An 18,297-nucleotide genomic window follows, 5' to 3' on the forward strand; every position below is an offset into this window, starting at 1 on the left:
TTTCATATCTTACTTCTCAACACTTGTGTTTGTGAGAGGGGCACATATCCTTGTGCAGCTAGAGTTCATGATTGTGCTTGATCTCATTCACTGTTTTAAAAATTGTTTTCTTTTACTTGTAATCAGTAAGTACTAATTGTATATACGCATGGGTACAGTGTGATGTTATGGTGTACATGTACATTGCATCACGCTAATTAATGGCATTGGAACACCTCACATGCTTATCATTTACTTTGGAGGAGAATGTTTAATATCTTTTTTCAGCAACTTCAAAACATACCTTATTGTTAGAAACAGTCACTGTGCTATGGAACAGAAGACAAAACCCTTTTTCTCCGTTCTAGCTGTAGTTTTGTCCTCTTTGATGGACATCTGCTCTGTCCTCATCCACCACACTCTTCCAAGTGTGGATCAATCGTGACCTACTCTCAACTTCTATGAGCTCAACTTTTGTTGTATTCTTGGCGTTGGGTATATTGAGCCCAAGGCCATGTGAATGCAAAGCTTGCACTCTCCACCAGCTGAACTACACACTCAGCCCACAACTTTCCTAGATTCAACATATGTAAGTAAAATCATCCACTCACTCTTTAACCCACTCTAACCACACCGCCTGTCTGTTTTTGCACCTGGCATGTCTGTCCCTCACTTGGAATGGCATATGCTCTCTGTCATCCCCACACCCTACTCCAAATCTCTGACATTCACTTGGCAAACTGTGATCCTCCTTTATAGCCTGGCTTTTCTTTCTTCTCCTGTGAAGTTGACTCATCCTGCAGAGCTGAACTCATCCCTCTCTCTGCTGTGTTACTACAGCACTTTGCATATCTTGACTTTATGCAGTTTTCATTAACTCTCATATTTTGCAATTTAAAACTGTAAAAAAGTATGTGCACTGGTCTCCCCTTGAGCCCATTATTTAATGATTAGAACATATCTTTTCATCCTGAACAATAAGTATATGTTCATGAATAAATACACATAATTTCCATCCACTTATACTGGACTAAAATTCACCCATCTCTGGATATATAAAGATACACACACACACACACATATGGAATATATATATATTATAATATATATATATATACACACACACATATGTATTTTTTTCTCTAAGAAGCATCTTGGGCGTATTCCATTATAAACCCTGGATTCCCTACTTCATACTATAAAAAGGCTTCTTCTTCCAAGATAAAATGAGATAAAATGTCTCCCAGTGTGTGTATATGTGTGTGTGTGTGCGTGCGTGTGTGTGTGCATGTGTGTGTGTAAGTTGTTATCACAAATCTGGCTAAGATTCATAATGCTTCAATGTCAGATATAATCAGGATAATTATTCAAAGCTGTCAACTTGATCATCTGAAGCAATCAGCAATTAGGCATTTGCCTTTCCCTGGAGGGCTGTTGAGAATTCAAACCCAGGAGCCACGGGAACTGAAGGGGAACTGGCAGGTGCTTTTTCCTCAGGAGTAGGATCCAAAGCGCCAGGTGGCTGTGGCACTGCTACATGCTTCTTCATAGACGCTGAAGAAATCCATGCAGCCAACAGGTTACACTCCAGGCTCCAGCCAGTAGCACACAGCAAACAGCAGTATTTCATGAGAAATAAACACGGTGCAGCACATGACGGCTCTGCCTCTGCCTCTGCATGTGTAGTAGTACGCATGGTTCTTGGAGCACTTTCCATGTGTAGTAGTACACTTTCTTGGTCTTGGAGCACTTGCCTTCACAGTACAGTAGCTCATCCATGCCTTGCAGCCTTGGTGCACAGGTGGGGAAACAGGCCAGGAGTAGGGCTGTGTTCTCACTCAGGGAGAAAGTAGGTCAGAACACTTTCTGCTGTTTCACCCACAGGACCTTCAGCTTAACGTCTGACAATCAGGAGATTATTTAGAGATCTTCAGTATGAAGTATCTCAAAAAGCTTCACAGTATCTTATACTCACTTCTAAGATTACTTGGCACTATACCACTAAATGCATTCTAAATTATTCTAGAGGTCATTAGTCCTTCTATAAATGGAAGGAGCCTTGTTTACCAATTGCTATGGTTTGGATGAGCGTCCTGCAATGCTCTATGTGTTAAAGGACGGTGCGACTGGAAAGGGTGGCACCTTTAGGAGCTAGAGCTTTGTGGGGTCTGCAGAGTTCTGAAGGCTGTGCCTATGAGGGGATCTTGGAATCCCAGTCTCTTCTTGGCTCAGGATGTGAAGTATTTGGCCCAGCACACACTCCCACTATAATGTACCACCCTCACCGGAGGCCCAGGCAATGGGACTTTGAGTCTCGGACCAGAACTCCATGAGCTAAAGTAACTTTTCTGCTTATAAGTTAATTATGTCAGATATTTTGTAATAGAAATGGAAAGCTAACTGGTTCATCAACCGTGGCCATGGTAGGTTTTCCCTACATTAGATCTCTCTTAAATTTCTTCCCCAGAGTCTTAACTTGTCCTCAATGGGACCTGTGAAAAATGTCTACTTCCTCTTCAAATATTTGTGTAGGGACTGCTCTCTTTTCTGGGCCCAGGAGCCGTGCTTTCTTTCTTGAAGTATTACTACTAAAACATTGAATAATTTCTGGCTAGGTGTGGTGGTGCATGCCTATAATTCTGGCACTCCAGAGGCTAAGGCAGGAGGATCACCATGAGCTCAAGGCCAGCCTGAGCTCCATAGTGAGACCTTGTTTCAAAACAAAACAAAACAAAACTTCTGACATTTTTGAGCATGTAGAGCGCTAAGTTCTATAAATAGATTGCCATATATAAGCACCCTAACAAGTCCATAGAAACAGCACATACTCCATGTGTGGCTCTGTCGCCTAAGAGTAACCTGTGTGATGCCTGTGCACCCAGCTTGTGGTCAGGAATCCTTCCTAGGAGATGGGCAGCAGGACTGCAGGTACCCTCTGCTGTTGGCCTTGGATGGGCCTGAAGCTCCAGACAAGCACCTGGGTATCTTCATCCCCTCACAAAGCTCAGTCCCATGATTTCCCACCACTGCTACTTGCCAGAGCTCCTGGTCATCTTCACTACCTCAGCTCCTTGCCTTTTCTCTAATAATGGGCATTTCTGGCAACATCACATCACCTGACACAGCCCTCTTTAAAACTCAGTAATCTTCCTGGCCTTTCCTACTTTTTAATTCTCATTTCTTTACCTCTCCTTTTGTACTTCCCTTAAATGTTGCACATTGTGTGTGCGCTCAAGTGCCTGTCCCCTCATCGTCATGAGCGGGCAGGCCTTTTCTTCAAAACTTTATTTCCTTTGCTACTATCCTGGAAGGAAAAATATCCCTTTTCCTAAAATGCAGCCTCCACATTATATTCCTAGTTATATTATAATTACTCTTAATTATATTAAGCTTCCTTGTAAAAATTTACTTTTCTAAGTAATTTTTCTCTGACTTTGAACTGGTTTATGATGTGTTTTTTTGGGAAAAAAAATCTTCCATTACTTGAGACTGCATGGTCATCATCCCTTTTATCAAGCTTCTTCAGAATACATTATTTCTGTTTTTTTGTTTGTTTTTGTTTGTTTGTTTGTGTAGTTCAGGATAGCTTTGAAGTCACTACGTTGCACAGGCTGGCCTCAAACTCACAGCAATTGTCCTGCCTCAGCCTCCCAAGTGGTAGGATTACAGGTTTGTGCCACCATACCTCGTCTATTTCTATTTCTTTAATGTCTTTATTCTTTATTCAACTCACTGCACTTGGCTTCCAATATCTCCACCAGATGAAAACCAGTCCTTTGAAGATCATTACTGATCTCCACCAACACAATCTAATAGAATCCACTAGCAGAGCTTCCTTCTTCCCCTCAGCCAGTAAAAATGAACACAGGTACCAAGCTGCCTCAGCTGGGGATCCAGCTATCCCTTGATTTTCCTGAGACATTCGTTCCAGGACCCTGTGTGGATATTAGAATTGGAGAATGCCAAAATCCTTTATACAATATGGTATAATATTTTCCAATAATTTATTGTAGACCCTTACAAACTTTAATAGCTTACTGATACAACATAATGCACCTCAAATGTTACGTAGATAGTCGTTGTACTGCATTTAGACAATAATGACAAAGAAAAAATGTCTGTATGTTCAGTATAGACAAAGTTTTTCTCTGAATGTTTTAGTGTGTTTTGTTGTATCTGCCAACACTCTATAGATACGTTGGGCTAACTGCAAAGACAAAGAGTACAAGGCATATATGACATAAAAAGGGACATAAGATCACGTAAATCTATCTAGGGGCCTAAGAAAAAGTTTCATGGAGCAAGCAGATTGCTGGGGTGAGGACAAGAGTGGTATATACCAGTGTTGGTGAACCTGTGGCATAGGTGTTGTAGCCAGCTGTTTACCACTGAAAGCCCTGAAAGGTTCAGCATCACTGGTCTATACATTGCAGTCTGAGAGAACAAGGGAACCCAGGCAGAGTTACATGGAGTGCAGAGGGCTGCTGGTGGCCAAAGGCTTCCATGGGTCTTCACTCCAGATCTGAAAACCTGATCTTTCTTCCCCTGGTCCCTCCAGCAGCTGTGAAAGCCATTTCATGATGAAACCTGACAAGCTTTCAATAATCGTCATCTAGAAATTGACCTACACCAGCACCACATATTCAGATCTCCTGCATTTTGGACCAGTTTCCCTGAGGTTCCCACCTCACCTCGTCCTGCTACAAAGATAACTCCCAAACTGTACTGCTACCTCTCCCGCTCTCCTCTGTGACATGCTATTTCCGAACCTTCCTTTCAGCCGGATGATCTGCCAGAATCTCAAATAAATCCAAAACTAAGAATTGTCTTTTTGAAGTACAATAGTTCCTTTCCATGAGTATTCATTTATTTTAAAGTGTCATTAATTATTCTAATTTTCTGGCTCAAACCCACAGCCATAATATAACTTACTCCTTCAGATAAAATATTTAAGAACTTTTTGCCTCTGGGTTCTGGGAGTGTAATGTTTAACAAGCTAAATGTGTTCTCTGCTCTTGAGAAGCTTATAGTCTAGTGGAAGATCCAGGAAAAATCTAAGAGGGCTATGAAATAGTTTCCCTTTTATTCTTTAACTGTGGCCAGTAACTTACAAAACTTCTTTAGTCCTCCTAAAATCTCCCTTGAATTCGCCTTTTCCTTTCCTTTCTTACCAGCCAAAAACCTACACCTAGACTATTCCTCTAGCTTACTACACATTCTTATTGTATTGTGGGTATTCTGAACTATTTTGGTAAGACATACAGACACACACGCTGTATTTTGCAGTTGTTTTCAGGGGTCATTGATCATCCATTAGAAGCCAAAGCCTAGATCCCTTGGAAGTTCTTTGAGTCAAAGAATTGTATCTGGATGTCTTCCTTATTCATCATTCTCACTACGAGCTGTGCCTCTATACAGAGCAATCCAATGTGTCTTTTCCATGCTTAGAAGTTGTCCATGGCTTATTTCCAGCACAGGTAGGGCCCAGTCCATCACCCTGATCACCAAACAAGTCTCCATTTACCCAGAGTTCTCATTTCTTTGAGTTACTTTGACACTTTGCTCCTCTGAACTCACACCTGATCTTTTTAAAAAGGTGATCATCTGTACACTTTCAGTGTGAGAGCAGGTATCATCTTATTTTTGTACTTCTCGAAGCACCTGAAATTATGTCTAGTCCAAAGCAGACAGACTAAATGAAACCCAAATTTTAAGTCTCCTTCATCCAATAATCTGTTGTGACCGTACTTCAATATTTGAAGACAATTTCCTTGTCCTTGTTCCTTATCTCCATAAAATCCAGATGATACTGGCTCACTCGGTTGTCCAGTTGAATGTAAACACAGCTCAATATTAGTACAAAATAATCAAGAAGTCCCTAAAGGACTTACCACCCAAACTTTGACACACACCCTATAATGTGGGATAAATAAAGCATCTTTTCACCCCTTTTCATCCACTACCTCTTAGCTAAAATAAGGGGTAGATACTTCAACCCCGTTTAAAAGTCATTTAAAAAATAAAAAACAAGAAAGCTGGCCAAACACTTGCAGCTTCTGGAACAAATTCATGAACCAATGTTGTAGAGGATAGATAACAATTAGTTCTTGTTCTGCTTAAAAACAACAACAACAACAAACCGGTGACTGAGGGCAAAGATTTAAAGTCCTTGAGTCTATTTTTCTACTTCTGGCACGTGAAAGCCTAATAAAAGTACAGGAATTCTTGCTACTGAAAACAAGAGTGTGCCTTGGGACTAGGAACAGGCATTTTAACAATATTTTAAGTTTGCAAATACCGAAGTTGCAAGTAAGAAAGACACAAATCATTACTTTTCTTTAAATGCTAGAGTTTAACGTTTTTAAAGTACCCAGCTCTGTTACACACACACACACACACACAATCTTTGGCCTATTCATTTCTATCATTTTATATCTACATCCTCAACCTGAAAGGAGGCCAGGAGAGGTGCAATGACTACACCTATTAACACCTGTCTGATAGAGCCACTTCCATCAGAGATGGGTCAAATGCAGAACTCATTCTTTAGAATGGCCAATTCTTCCCAGGAGTTTCTTGAACATTTGGGCCAATGTCTGTTTATGTTCTTTGCCAAAGCATCTGAGTTACCGTCTATAGAAATAATTATTTTGTCCTTAAAATGAATTTAAAAATAATTTACTAGCCAGGTGTGGTGATGCATGCCTGTGGTGAGACAAGAGGATCATGGCAAATTAGAGACCAGCTTGGGCTACAAAGTGAGCCCAAGGCCAGCCTGAATTGCAGATCAAGACCTTGTCTCAAAAACAAAACAAAAAAACAAAACAAAAACTTTGTTGACTTCCTTAATTTGTTCTGAAAGAGTTTTATAAATACGCTTTCAAAGATAGTTCCTCCTGTTAGGAAATTAGCCATGAGTGACTTTAGTCAAAGGTTGGACTAAATTAACCATATGTTAATAAGCACAATGTCAGAACTGCTTTTTATGAGAAAATAAATCCGTTTTTTCAAACAACTCATGCTAATGACTTCAGCCATCTTCCACTGAGTAGCTTATTTCAACAGGAGTGGCTAAATCTGAAAAGGGACATAATACACAATTATGTTTAATTATATAAGCTTTCCAACTTTTTAAGTTTACATATCCTAAAAATAAGGATCTTTATAAAATGATAAAAATTTGAGAAAGCTTGCGTCAAGTGTAACTCATGCCTTCTGGCAAGTGCTACTTGAGCTCAGTTCAGCGTATTATAGCAGAATGCCCACAGAAATACATCACTGACATCGTTACATTCTTTTTTTTTTGTCTTTTTCCTTTTTATTGGTACCGGGGATCGAACTCATGACTGCCTGCTTTTTCAAGGTAGGCGCTTATGCCGCTGAGCTAAATCCCCAGCCCCCATCATTACATTCTTTAAAAATATCAGTCAAATACATTTATAGGGCTATTTTCCCCTCACCTGCAATTTTTAAAGTTGTTATAATTTAGCTAAGTCTAAGAAATGACCCATTTGCTCCTGGAGCAGGGAGCCCTCAAAACTGTGGTAAAATTTGTCTTTAATATTGACACTAAAAATTAACCATTAAAATAATGCCTTGTATGATTGTTTTTTGAGATAAAAACTTTTAATGTAAACCAAAGGAGCATCACTGAAAAGAAGATGTCAAAATAAGAGACCATTTCAAGGGGGAAAAGATGACAGGTAGCACTGAAACCAAGAAATGGCATTCTTGCTTGTTGACCAATAGCCAGATGGTCCTCCTCTCTCTGCAAACTGTCCTATTTGTTTACAAAAGGAGCACAAATATGGCCCAACATGACAGATCAAACCTACACACCTGATTTCTTCCTAAAAGTTCAGCAAAATTAAAGAGTAAAGAAAAGAACAAACAAGAACAGCTTTGAAACATGGGGGCCTCGTGTCTTAGATAGGCAGGTATTTTGATAGTTAATATCTGGAGAGAAAACACACTGAAAAAGGAAGGAGTAAGTAATACAGATTTAATGAAAACAGAGAACCAAAAACAACCCTTAAATACCAGGAGTCAGGCCTTTATGCTCTCAGCTGGCCATTCTCACATTTCTCTACAGAATCTGACCAGTAGAGACAAGGCCTAAGTGGTTCCCCAACAGAGACACCACTCAGATGAGCTCAAAGTTGGTAAGCTTGATTCATAATTTCAAACCTTTCAATAAAATTTTCAGCATTACTCATGGGCAGAAAAACCAAGGATTACAACACACTAGAGAAATCTATTATAAGGAAGACAGAGAACAAATCAAACAAACTGATAATACCAACTTGGCATAACAGAAATGACAAGAACAGTATAAACAAAAGTTGAGAAAAATTTTTGTAGAAAGAGGAACAAAAAATAGAGATGGAGAACTGGAGACAAAGGAAACAGAAGAAAAATCAAAAAAAGCCCAATATTTGAATAATGACATTTTTAGAAAGGGCAAACAGAGAAAATTAATGCAAGAGATTCACTAATGAAGTTAAGACAAGATTTTCCCAGGGCTGGACCTGAGTCCAGTACAATGAATTAAAACAGAGCCCCTCCTAGGAACATCGTTTTGAAATTTCAGAACACAAAATGAACTTGGAACAAGCTTGCGCAGAGGAAAAAAACAGATTAAAGTTTAGGAATGGTTTTGGATTTTTTTTTAATTAGGAATACTGAAAGCAAGAAGGTGATAACGTCTTCATATTTCTGAAGGAAAAAATATCTACAACTGAGAATTCTGTATCCAAACTACAGAAACAGAATATTATTTTCAGACATAAAAATTTACTAAAGGGCTTATCTCACAAGAAATCATGAAGAATGAATGATACTTCAGCAAAGTGAGAGACTAAAAAAAGACAATTAAGGTATAGTACACAGGGATTTAGGAAAAAAGAGGAACTAATTAAGAAGACAGAAGGGAAATCCTAGGAATGACTGTTACATACTAGAACTGAGTACTGTAACCCAAGGACAGATGCTGAAGAACCACCAGTACCAATTTCTACTGCATTATACCAATAGTCTATCAAGGTCTGTTTGGCCCAGATTCTTGTCCATACTGTTCTGGATTTTGACTAAGTCTAATGTCTCTATTCTCACTGCCATGCCCTGGAGAATTATCAGCTCAGACTCTTAATCTGTACCCCAAACTCACCCCTTAGTGTTGTGCTTTAATTTACTCCAGAAGATGGGAGGGAAGCTATATAAGTACCGCGTGCTAACCGATTGTGCCACTGGAGCATTTTTGATGGGAGGGAAGCTACAGTGATATTAGATACAGAAAATAGCAATCACTCCCTCCTTCAGACTGTATTTCTGCCATGTGTTAGTAGACCTGTTAAGATACTCCAAATGGTGAATTCCAGATCTTGCTTGTGACCTTTAAACCTTACTAGAAAAGCCAGAGCTAAACTATGAGCTAGAAATGCTCAAGTTTAAAAGCTGTTCTCTCAATAGACAATATCACCCTTTCCTTATACAGCCAGGCTGGATTTGTTACTTAACTTTTGAAAATCGAACAACATAGTATGCAGATACATACATAGCTAGCAAAACTCTTTTAAGAAATGAGTTTGACACAGAAATTAAAATAATGCCCACTGTGGATGGCAAGGAGACATGGAAGTAGAACTGGATAAAGGAACCTCAAGGGTCCTCTATAAGTAAACACACACAATTACAGCACAACCTTGCAAGATAGAACCTCCTCCTTTTACAGAAAATAATACTTTTACTGATAAACCATCCTCAGTATCCCCTCCACTCAAAAAGGTCACGAATCACTGCTTTGTGACTATTACTGACATGTTGGCCCCTCATTCTGCAGTGTAACGTTCTGCAGGTTCGGCAGTGTAACATTCTGCAGGTTCAGGAGATAGAAGCAAAGTTCACAGGACAGACAGCCTGCAGTTTTGGGTCTTCTCTCTTATCACAGTAACATTTCAGTTTAATTACACAAAACATTTTTCTGTCCAATAGTCAGCATCTATTTGTAGTGACATTTGAGAATATCTTAACATCTCAAAAAATTTTTTTAATCAAAGCAAGTTTCAAAAAATCGATCTGAAAACATGGTACATACAATTTAGATCTATGTAATTCAACCCGCGGATTCCCTTATCATGACTCACAAGCTGCCAACTTCTGAATGCATCCAAAATAAGAGGTACTAACCACATAGCTTAGCGCTCTGGAAGGTAATGTTCAAGATCAAACATCTACCCTCTTCCAATCAGTGGTATAATCTCTTTCCACTGCTAGGCTCTCCCTGAAAGGGGCCATCGTTAAGACAGTCATCGTCCTCAGTGTCTCCCCATCTGTCCCATCCTGGCACTCATGAGGTAGTGCACCTGTGCTGCACACTGGCTGGCCCTCCTGCCAGGTTCCCCAGGAGAACCAGCATCACAGTAGGTCACTAATCCACCCAGCTCTGCACGTGCAGCTTCTCAGCTGGGAGGCTCGGCCCACACTGACAACAGCAAATAACGAGGGCTCATCTACTAAGCCACAGAAGTACTTGAGTTCAAGATGGTGGTGACTGACAAGAAATGATCTTTTGTTTTCCTAATGTCACCTTCTAAACCATCCTCCCTATGGCTGAAGATGAGAAACCAAATGGAAAAATGAGATGGCACTTGCCACAAAATGGTTTAAACTGGCACTCAATAAACTATAAAAACAAAAGCAAGAACAGCCCAGGGGTCATCATCAAGTTTTGTTTTATTTAAGATTTTTAGTTTTAATTCTGAAGAAAGAGGTACATTTCCTTGTTTTTAGTTTTAGCGTCAGGTTATACCAGGTTTCTGTTTTCTTTTCTCCTGTCTTCAATACTGCACAAATGTCCAGAAACTACAGGGTTAAGTAAAAGCTGCAGGCAAAGAGGTCAGAGTTGCTCTTGTTGGTGATCAGATGGCCCCAGAGCAGTGCTATCTCAGAGTGCCCTCATCAGGTGGACTGAAGGTCAAAGAAAAAAAAGATTCTGACAGAGGAGAAAGACTGAAGAAATCACTTACATTTCAGCTCTTACATTATGTATAGGTTTTTAAATCTGTGAGTATTTTTTTCTTTAAAACATTTGAGTTAACTTTAAATCTAAAGCCAAAATTTTTCTTTTAAAAAAAATCACTTTCTCCCTCCTTATAAACTCTTTAGCAATAAGCCAGTTACTACTATAGATCAGTTTATCTTTCCATCAACTTCCGATCAATTCTTTTGCTTACTGACACACTCAAGTCCTTCCCATCAATTTGAAAAAAAAATTAAAAAATTAAAAGCATTTTTCCTGCAATAATGATAAGCTGAATACAAGATGGATGCCAGGACCACTGCCTTCCCCCATGCATTTAGCAATCTCATTTAAATTAACCTGGTTTTCCAACTTTTGCAGTTGATAATGCATTTCCTTGACCTTTTCTATAGATTAATTGTCATTTTCTGCTAAGCAGATTATGTCATTATTATGTGCAACAGACAAACAGTAATTTTCTAAGTACCGAGACTGCCCTTTGATTTCTTTTTTCCCTCTCCTTTTTTAAAAAGGCATTTTTAAGAAACATTCAACATTGTCACTCAAATGCTAGATCAAAAGAAACTTTTACAATTAAAAAAAGATGGTAATGACCCTGTGATCACATTGCATCTGGGGGCAGGGAGAAAAAAAAAATGATCAGGAACTGGATTCTTCAGAACTTAAAGAGATGAGAAGGGAGCTGTGGGTGGGCCAAGAAGGAGAAAACAGGGTGGGACAAATCCTGCATTTTCTATTGGTTTCTCCTCATGCCTAGTGGCGGTCCAGTGTGGAGCTCTGTAGAAGATCTGTGGGGGTTTTACTGGGGGGTCTGAAGGCTGTCTGAAAGCCTGGGGGTGGGGAGTGGAAGCTGGAAGGATTTGAGGGAGGAGGGTAGGGATTCCAGCTGGCTCTGTGCAGAGGGATCTGTGTGCTGAAGGGGGCGCTGTGGTGGGTCTGTGACGGGGCAGCGCTGGGGCCGTCCATCTCTGTGAGAGCCTGGAGGGATTTTAGCCAGTGTGGAGGATTGTCGTCTTGAAGAGAGTCTAAACTGTTTCCTGAAGAGGCTGGAATACCTGCATAGGGAACAGAGAATGAGAGGGAAAACAGTGAGTCTGTACAGAAATGGTACGACATTTGTCAAACAAATGTAAAAGACAAAAATGATTAATTTATCTAAGAAACACAAAAATTATAATTTTAAATTCCTTCTAAAATATATCTTTTAAATCTTATTTTCCTTTTATCTAGCCTCACCCCAAGCAAGGACTAAGATTTACTGCCTCCTCTTCACTATAAGAGACTTATTCCCACTGCCACAGAGGCAGAAGGCAAGAAAATAACTGAGAACTGAGTGACAGTATTTTCCCACTGTGCTTGCCTTGGTCTAACAGGGACACCTAACAAGACTGCCTTATAATAGAGAGCTTTATAAAAAAAAAGTGGAGTATGTTCCTAAGACAGTTCAGTCAGATGCTTTTACACTTTGAGGCCTACAAAATACACACATGCTGCCAGACATCAGCACCTATGTTGACCAAAAGGAGCAAGCAAGGTACCTGATGCCTCAGGACACAACAAGGCTGACAGGTTCACCGAGACCCCAAGAAGGAAGCAGAGCATCCCTCACTTGTGGCTTTGTGCAAAGAACTGATGTTGAAGAGACCTCTAATTTGATTCTGTGCTAAACACCAAACTGATAGCCATGATTGAGCTAAAGGGAGTGAGAAAGTTACCTGTGATGATCGCTGGGTCTGTCCAGCTGCCAGGGCTGTCCCAACTCACGCTGTCCGTGGTGGCAGTGTTGGACGGTGGTGCACTGTGGTTGGCGTTGGAGGGGGAGGAAGAATTGGGCAGTCCACCAAAGCTGATGTTAATGTTGGGTAGAAGTGCCCTTAGCCCGTCCTGCCATTCCTTCATATTTAAACTCTCTACAGAACTGCTGTTGTCTGGGAGATTTACCAACAAAAAAATGAAAGATAAAAAAAAAAAAATAAAAAGCTGACGTTAGAAACATATGTTGTTCTTTAGCGATTATGTGGGAGAAGACTTACTCTTTATTGAGCATTTAAAATGGGCTGTCCTAGCGAGATACACTGGGCAGGATTATTGCTTGTGAGCTCAAAGCCCTAAGAAGAAGAGGGGAAACTTGCTTCAAGATCAGGACAGGGAGCCTCTTGTCTTTCTAGCTTCTTCACCACTATGTGTATACAAATCAATAATGTAGTATAAAAATCTTCCAGAGCACTGTCTAGTTCCAGCAAAATTACAAAGTTTTAAGGAGGCATTTAGACAGTAGAGCTGAGGTACACTATAAAAATGCAAGTCTATGACATTATAGGAACTTACTTCTGAGCCCAATTATATTGAAGGAAAGTCACTTTATGAAGAATAAACATAAAATAGAAGAAAGAAAAATAAGTTCTCGATTGTAAAACCAGTAATGCTTTTCAGAAGAGAAAGGTAGGAATGAAGCAGTTTGAAAACAGTATCTTCCCATTAATCACAAGGACCAAGGAAGAGCTAGGACACCTTTTAGATGGAGTAATTTCCAGCAGCCTATTCCACTCTCAACAGTTCTACCAATTATTCAACATCTGAGTCTTGAAGTCCTACAGTGTTCATGGTCTATTTATGACAAGTGCCACATGTAAGACATTATCAAAGCACAAAGTATTTTTATAAATGGTGATTAAGCTAATTTGATCCACTACTATTCAGAATCCACATGGTATACCTAGTTGGCCTGGAGGCTATGTAAAGTCTACAGCTACTAAGAGCAATTGTTTTATTAAAATAGGAACATGAATCAAAATAACAACGAGTTTTCTTGGAGGAAAAAACCCACAAAAATAATTCTAGTTCTACAGAACTCACTGACAATCAACACTGAGGACAATCATGGTAATGACAGTGATGATAATCTAGCCAGCTCAGCGAATGCCATTTGGGAATTCAGAATTTTCATTTTATAATTTTGCTTTGTACCATTCACTCACTGATCTTTATCAAATATCATATTTCATCAAGTGAAAGATTTAACTTAGGCATCTTACTTATAAAAAGACAAGAAACTACAATTAAAGGAACATCATCCCTGAACTTCACTAAGATGAAGAAAAGTACACCACACAAACAAGAAAATAGAAAACAGATCCATCAAACTCACTTTCTTTTCATAACTGATGTTTACTAAAAAAAAACTCTTATCTTCCTTATTAATATTTGCATTGTATTATACAATTTATAAGGCACTCTTACAGTTAAGTATTTCATTTGACCCTCACAACAAACCTGTGAGGTACGCAGAAAAGGAGTAGAAATCTGTACTTAATAGATAAAGGAGCTGGGTGTGCCTGTAATCCCAGCACTTGGGAGGCTGAGTCAGGAGGACTGCCATGAGTTTGAGGCTAGCTGGGGCTATATAGTGAATTCAAAGCCAGCTTCAATTACAGAGAGAAACACTGTCTCAAAAACAAACAGGGCTGGGGTTTCAGCTCAGCGGCTAAGTGCCTGCTTGGTAAACGCAAGATCTTGAGTTCAATGCCAGGCACCAATAAATAAATAAATAAATAAATAAATAAATAATCTGCCCAAGTTCACAGTATTCTTCATTGTGAAGTTGAACCCAGACACCAAGAGTTGTATTTTTAAAAAGTAATATCAAGAAATCTTTCTTGACTACTTGATTTTTTTTTTAACAAATCAAATAGTTAAGGGAAAATCCAGGGGTCCCTGAGACCCACAATAAAAAGGAGACAAAGAAACACCATGACTGCATGGCAGTGAAAAACACATGACTGTAGGACAGTGCCTCAAAGAACAGACTGCATTTTGCAGCTGGGAAAAAAAATCTTATCAAAAATATATATATCAACTCCCCATCCTGAAAGTAAATATAAACTAACAAATACATAGTAATACAAAGGTTTTAAAAAGAAAGGGTCAGAGAAAGGAAATCACTTAAATCCTCACCAAAACAGTTTATCTCAGTTCAGCCTGCTCCTTTACCTACCAACACCCATTGTCTCTGACCTAAATTCTTTTCGGCTGTGGGCTTCTAGTAATTCCTTCCTTGAAATATGCACTGCAGGGTTTATGGTTTTGGCTTTTATTTTTTCCCAAGTGCTGGAAATGGAACCCAAAGCTTTGCACATGTTAGTGCTCCACCACTGAGCTACTCTCCTAGCACTGACTATGTTCGTCATTACTGACATACTGTGCACTGCATTAATCTGTGGGGAGCTAGCTTATGCACTGTGGATGGTTAGTGGCACTGTGGACCTCTACTCACTAGCTACAACAGGAATACTAAGCCCCCAACAGGAAAAACCATGTTTAGACACTGGGTAGGGAGATATCCCCCACTGAGAACCACAGTCACAAAGGAAGTTGATTGCCCACTTGAATACACTTTCACCTTCAAATAGTACTACTGATTCAACGGAATATACCTGAGTTTTTCTTTATTTATACAAGACTTGACACTAGGTCGGACCTGGTGGCACATTCCCATAATCCTAGCCCTCAGGAGGCTAAGGCAGGAGGATTGCCATGAGTTCAAGGCCAGCCTGAACTACAAAGTGAGACCTTGCCTAAAAACAAAAACAAAAACAAAAAAACCCCAAAATAAAAAACTTTACACTGGGAATTCAATATGTGCAAGTCAGTAAGTTCAACAGAAAAAGGGTTGGATAAAAACTTACAGATGAGGGGCTGGGGATTTAGCTCAGTGGCATAAGCACCTGCTTGCAAGCAGGCAGTCATGAGTTCGATCCCTGGTACCGATAAAAAAGAAAAAGATAAAAAAAAAAAAAAAAAAAAAACCTTGCAGATGAGTTCAATTCTAAACAAACTTATCAGTAAATTTTTCCATAAGCCAAGATAGGGGACTTCTGACTTGTCAGGAGCCCTGAACAGAGCAATCTTCATAGGAAATCAGGGCGAACATCTATCATTTTTTTCAGAGGCACTGCGTGGTCAATCTAATTAACAAGTCTTCTCATCACTAAAATATTACAAAGACAAAATATGGAAAGTAAACTCTCCACAAAGACTTGAAAAGACCAAAGTACAATGAAAAACCAAGCTACTAAACACTTTAAATTTATTTTTAAAGAATATAATGTGCTAGAGAAGGAGTGTTTATTGGTAAAATGTTTAAATATTAAGCCCATTTAGCTTATATAAGTATGTTCAACAAAACATCAATTTTCAGTTCTAAATAATTTGAAGGTAGGAGTTGTTTGCAGTAGTTATATTATTGGTATAGAACTCAAAGGCATACCAGTTAAAGTATGTTCAAGATTCCAGAGATCACACTCATACTCTCTTGCATAAAAAGTATCAGTAAACATCTAATTTATCTGGCAGGAAGTCTTTTTATTAATGAAAATTATTATGACTAATTTGTGCCAGCTTGCTGGTAGATTATTACATACTAGGGAAATTTGTAAAGTCTAGTTTTTAGCAACAACGAAAAGTCAGTATAAAACCTATGTGTTAAAGCTACCAAGTTAAAATTTAGGCAAAGCAAATCTTTACTGAGTACCAAAAGGGTGCAAGGAGCACAAACTATCACCTCTGTTCAGTGAAATGATCGTACTGGTTGGTAGTCACAGTAGCACTCATGAAGTCCTTGTTTTAGATACTACCTATGCCCCCTTGAACCCGAAAATCTTGCACTAAGCTGAAACCATCTTTGGTATCTCTACATAACACCAGACTAGTTAAATTACTGCTAGAAAGTACAGAGAAAAACATACGCAATGACTAAGTTCAAATTGTGTTCTGACATCAGCCCTTATGGAGAACATCACAAAACAGGAAACGACAGTGGTTTAGGCAAGTGAACACAGGAAAGTGGCCACACTGTTTCTTTCTGGTCCTCAGATTAACTGCATTATGTTCATTATTATGAAATGGATAACTATAGATAGCAAAATGTAGACAAACCCTCTCCTTACAATAAACTGTCCCTGGTCACCAGCCAGTGAGTTTTTCTTATTTGTACAAAATCATCACAGGAAAGAACAGAGCAGGCTGAGAAGGCAGGGTACTCCTTTACCCAATTTTAAGCATTAGTGTAATGTGGAAGATTCCATTTGAAAAAATGAAACCTGCTTCTAAAAGAGTAAAGATGTAGATGTCTGTATAATGACAACATGGTAAGATAAAACAGACATCAGACCAGTACTGAAACAAAACACTATTCCATGTATTGTTTCCACTAACACATTTGAGGACCACCAAATCAGGATATTATGCCTTCATGGAAATTTCACTGTCCCTGGTCACCTGCCATGTGCCTTAAACACATGACCTTATTAACTAATCTAGCTTGAGGCATCTGAATTCACAAATCCAAAGTCTACAGTTTATATGTTTGTGTAGAGACAGCAGGCCCTATTCAAGTTTCTACTGCAGATAGCAGTATTTGGGGCCAAAAACCTCTTCTTTTGAGTTACATTGCTCCATGATGGTGATCACTCCCTGACTGTGAGTAGTCACTTGAGTCCTAATTGCAAAATGTTCCTGAAGGCCACACTGTGCTGTAGTTATTCCACAGCCAATGAGCACTCCAGAAAGCCTGAATCTACATTATCTTTTTTCCCCAGAAGCTGCTTTCTTCCTTATCCTCACTTGTACCCATTATTGCTCAAGACCAAAGATCTACTTCTTGCATTTTTAGCAGGGAACTGGCTATCCTAGCTTCTATACTTCAGGCCTCCTCTGCTACTCCATCCTGTTGTCTCCTACTGGTTCCCACCATTTCAGGGTTGGAGTATGTTTCCATCAGTATTCATTTTGAAAAAGCCTAAACTCCCTCAAATTTCAACAGTAAATCTCTGATGAGTGACTCAAATATATGAATTATGTGACACTGAACTTGAAAAAGGAGGCAAATCTGTCATATTGGATCTTCAAAGAAAATCTATGTCTATGTAGTTTAACAACCAAAAAATCATTCCAGTTTATTAACTATAACATGCAGGGAAAATGACTTTGAATCAATTCTTTCAGACAGATATTTCAAAATCAGTTTTATGAGAAAATGTTATTCTGTTACTCCAGTGTAAATGATGCAGTTCACACTAGAATTTCTAGGATTATGTTTATTATACAGCAACATAGACTAGTACTTCAGAGCAGATAAATTTGTTAAGGAACAGACATTTTGAGAGGTTCACAGATCTGAAAATAAAATTTAGGATAAGTGAAAAAGTTTTAAGCATTCAAATGAAGAGCTCTGAGCAGAAATGAAGAGCTTCTAACAAAGTAATAGGAAAAAAGTCAAAATT

The 18,297-nt window shown here is 39.0% G+C and overlaps 1 protein-coding gene across 5 annotated transcripts in view; it reads right to left on the minus strand.

Annotated features, from left to right (window-relative positions):
* Positions 1–10,692: 10,692 nt before the first annotated feature.
* Cnot4 (CCR4-NOT transcription complex subunit 4) overlaps positions 10,693–18,297 on the minus strand; it is a 123,320-nt gene continuing 115,715 nt past the window's right edge. For 2 of the 5 annotated variants that reach the window (XM_063250541.1, XM_023567533.2), the window contains exons 11-12: positions 12,733–12,945; positions 10,693–12,072 (exon numbers count right to left, since the gene is read on the minus strand). In XM_063250541.1, the coding sequence (XP_063106611.1) occupies positions 11,771–12,072; positions 12,733–12,945 (515 nt within the window). In that variant the 3' untranslated portion in view covers positions 10,693–11,770. Of the gene's footprint in view, positions 12,073–12,732; positions 12,946–18,297 lie in introns of those variants that run through there. The other 3 variants (XM_063250542.1, XM_063250543.1, XR_010048064.1) reach the window with 2 other exon arrangements.

Source organism: Cavia porcellus, unplaced genomic scaffold, assembly GCF_034190915.1.
Source record: "Cavia porcellus strain 051 isolate PalLab524CR breed Dunkin Hartley unplaced genomic scaffold, mCavPor4.1 scaffold_6, whole genome shotgun sequence".
Taxonomy (NCBI): Eukaryota; Metazoa; Chordata; class Mammalia; order Rodentia; family Caviidae; genus Cavia; species Cavia porcellus.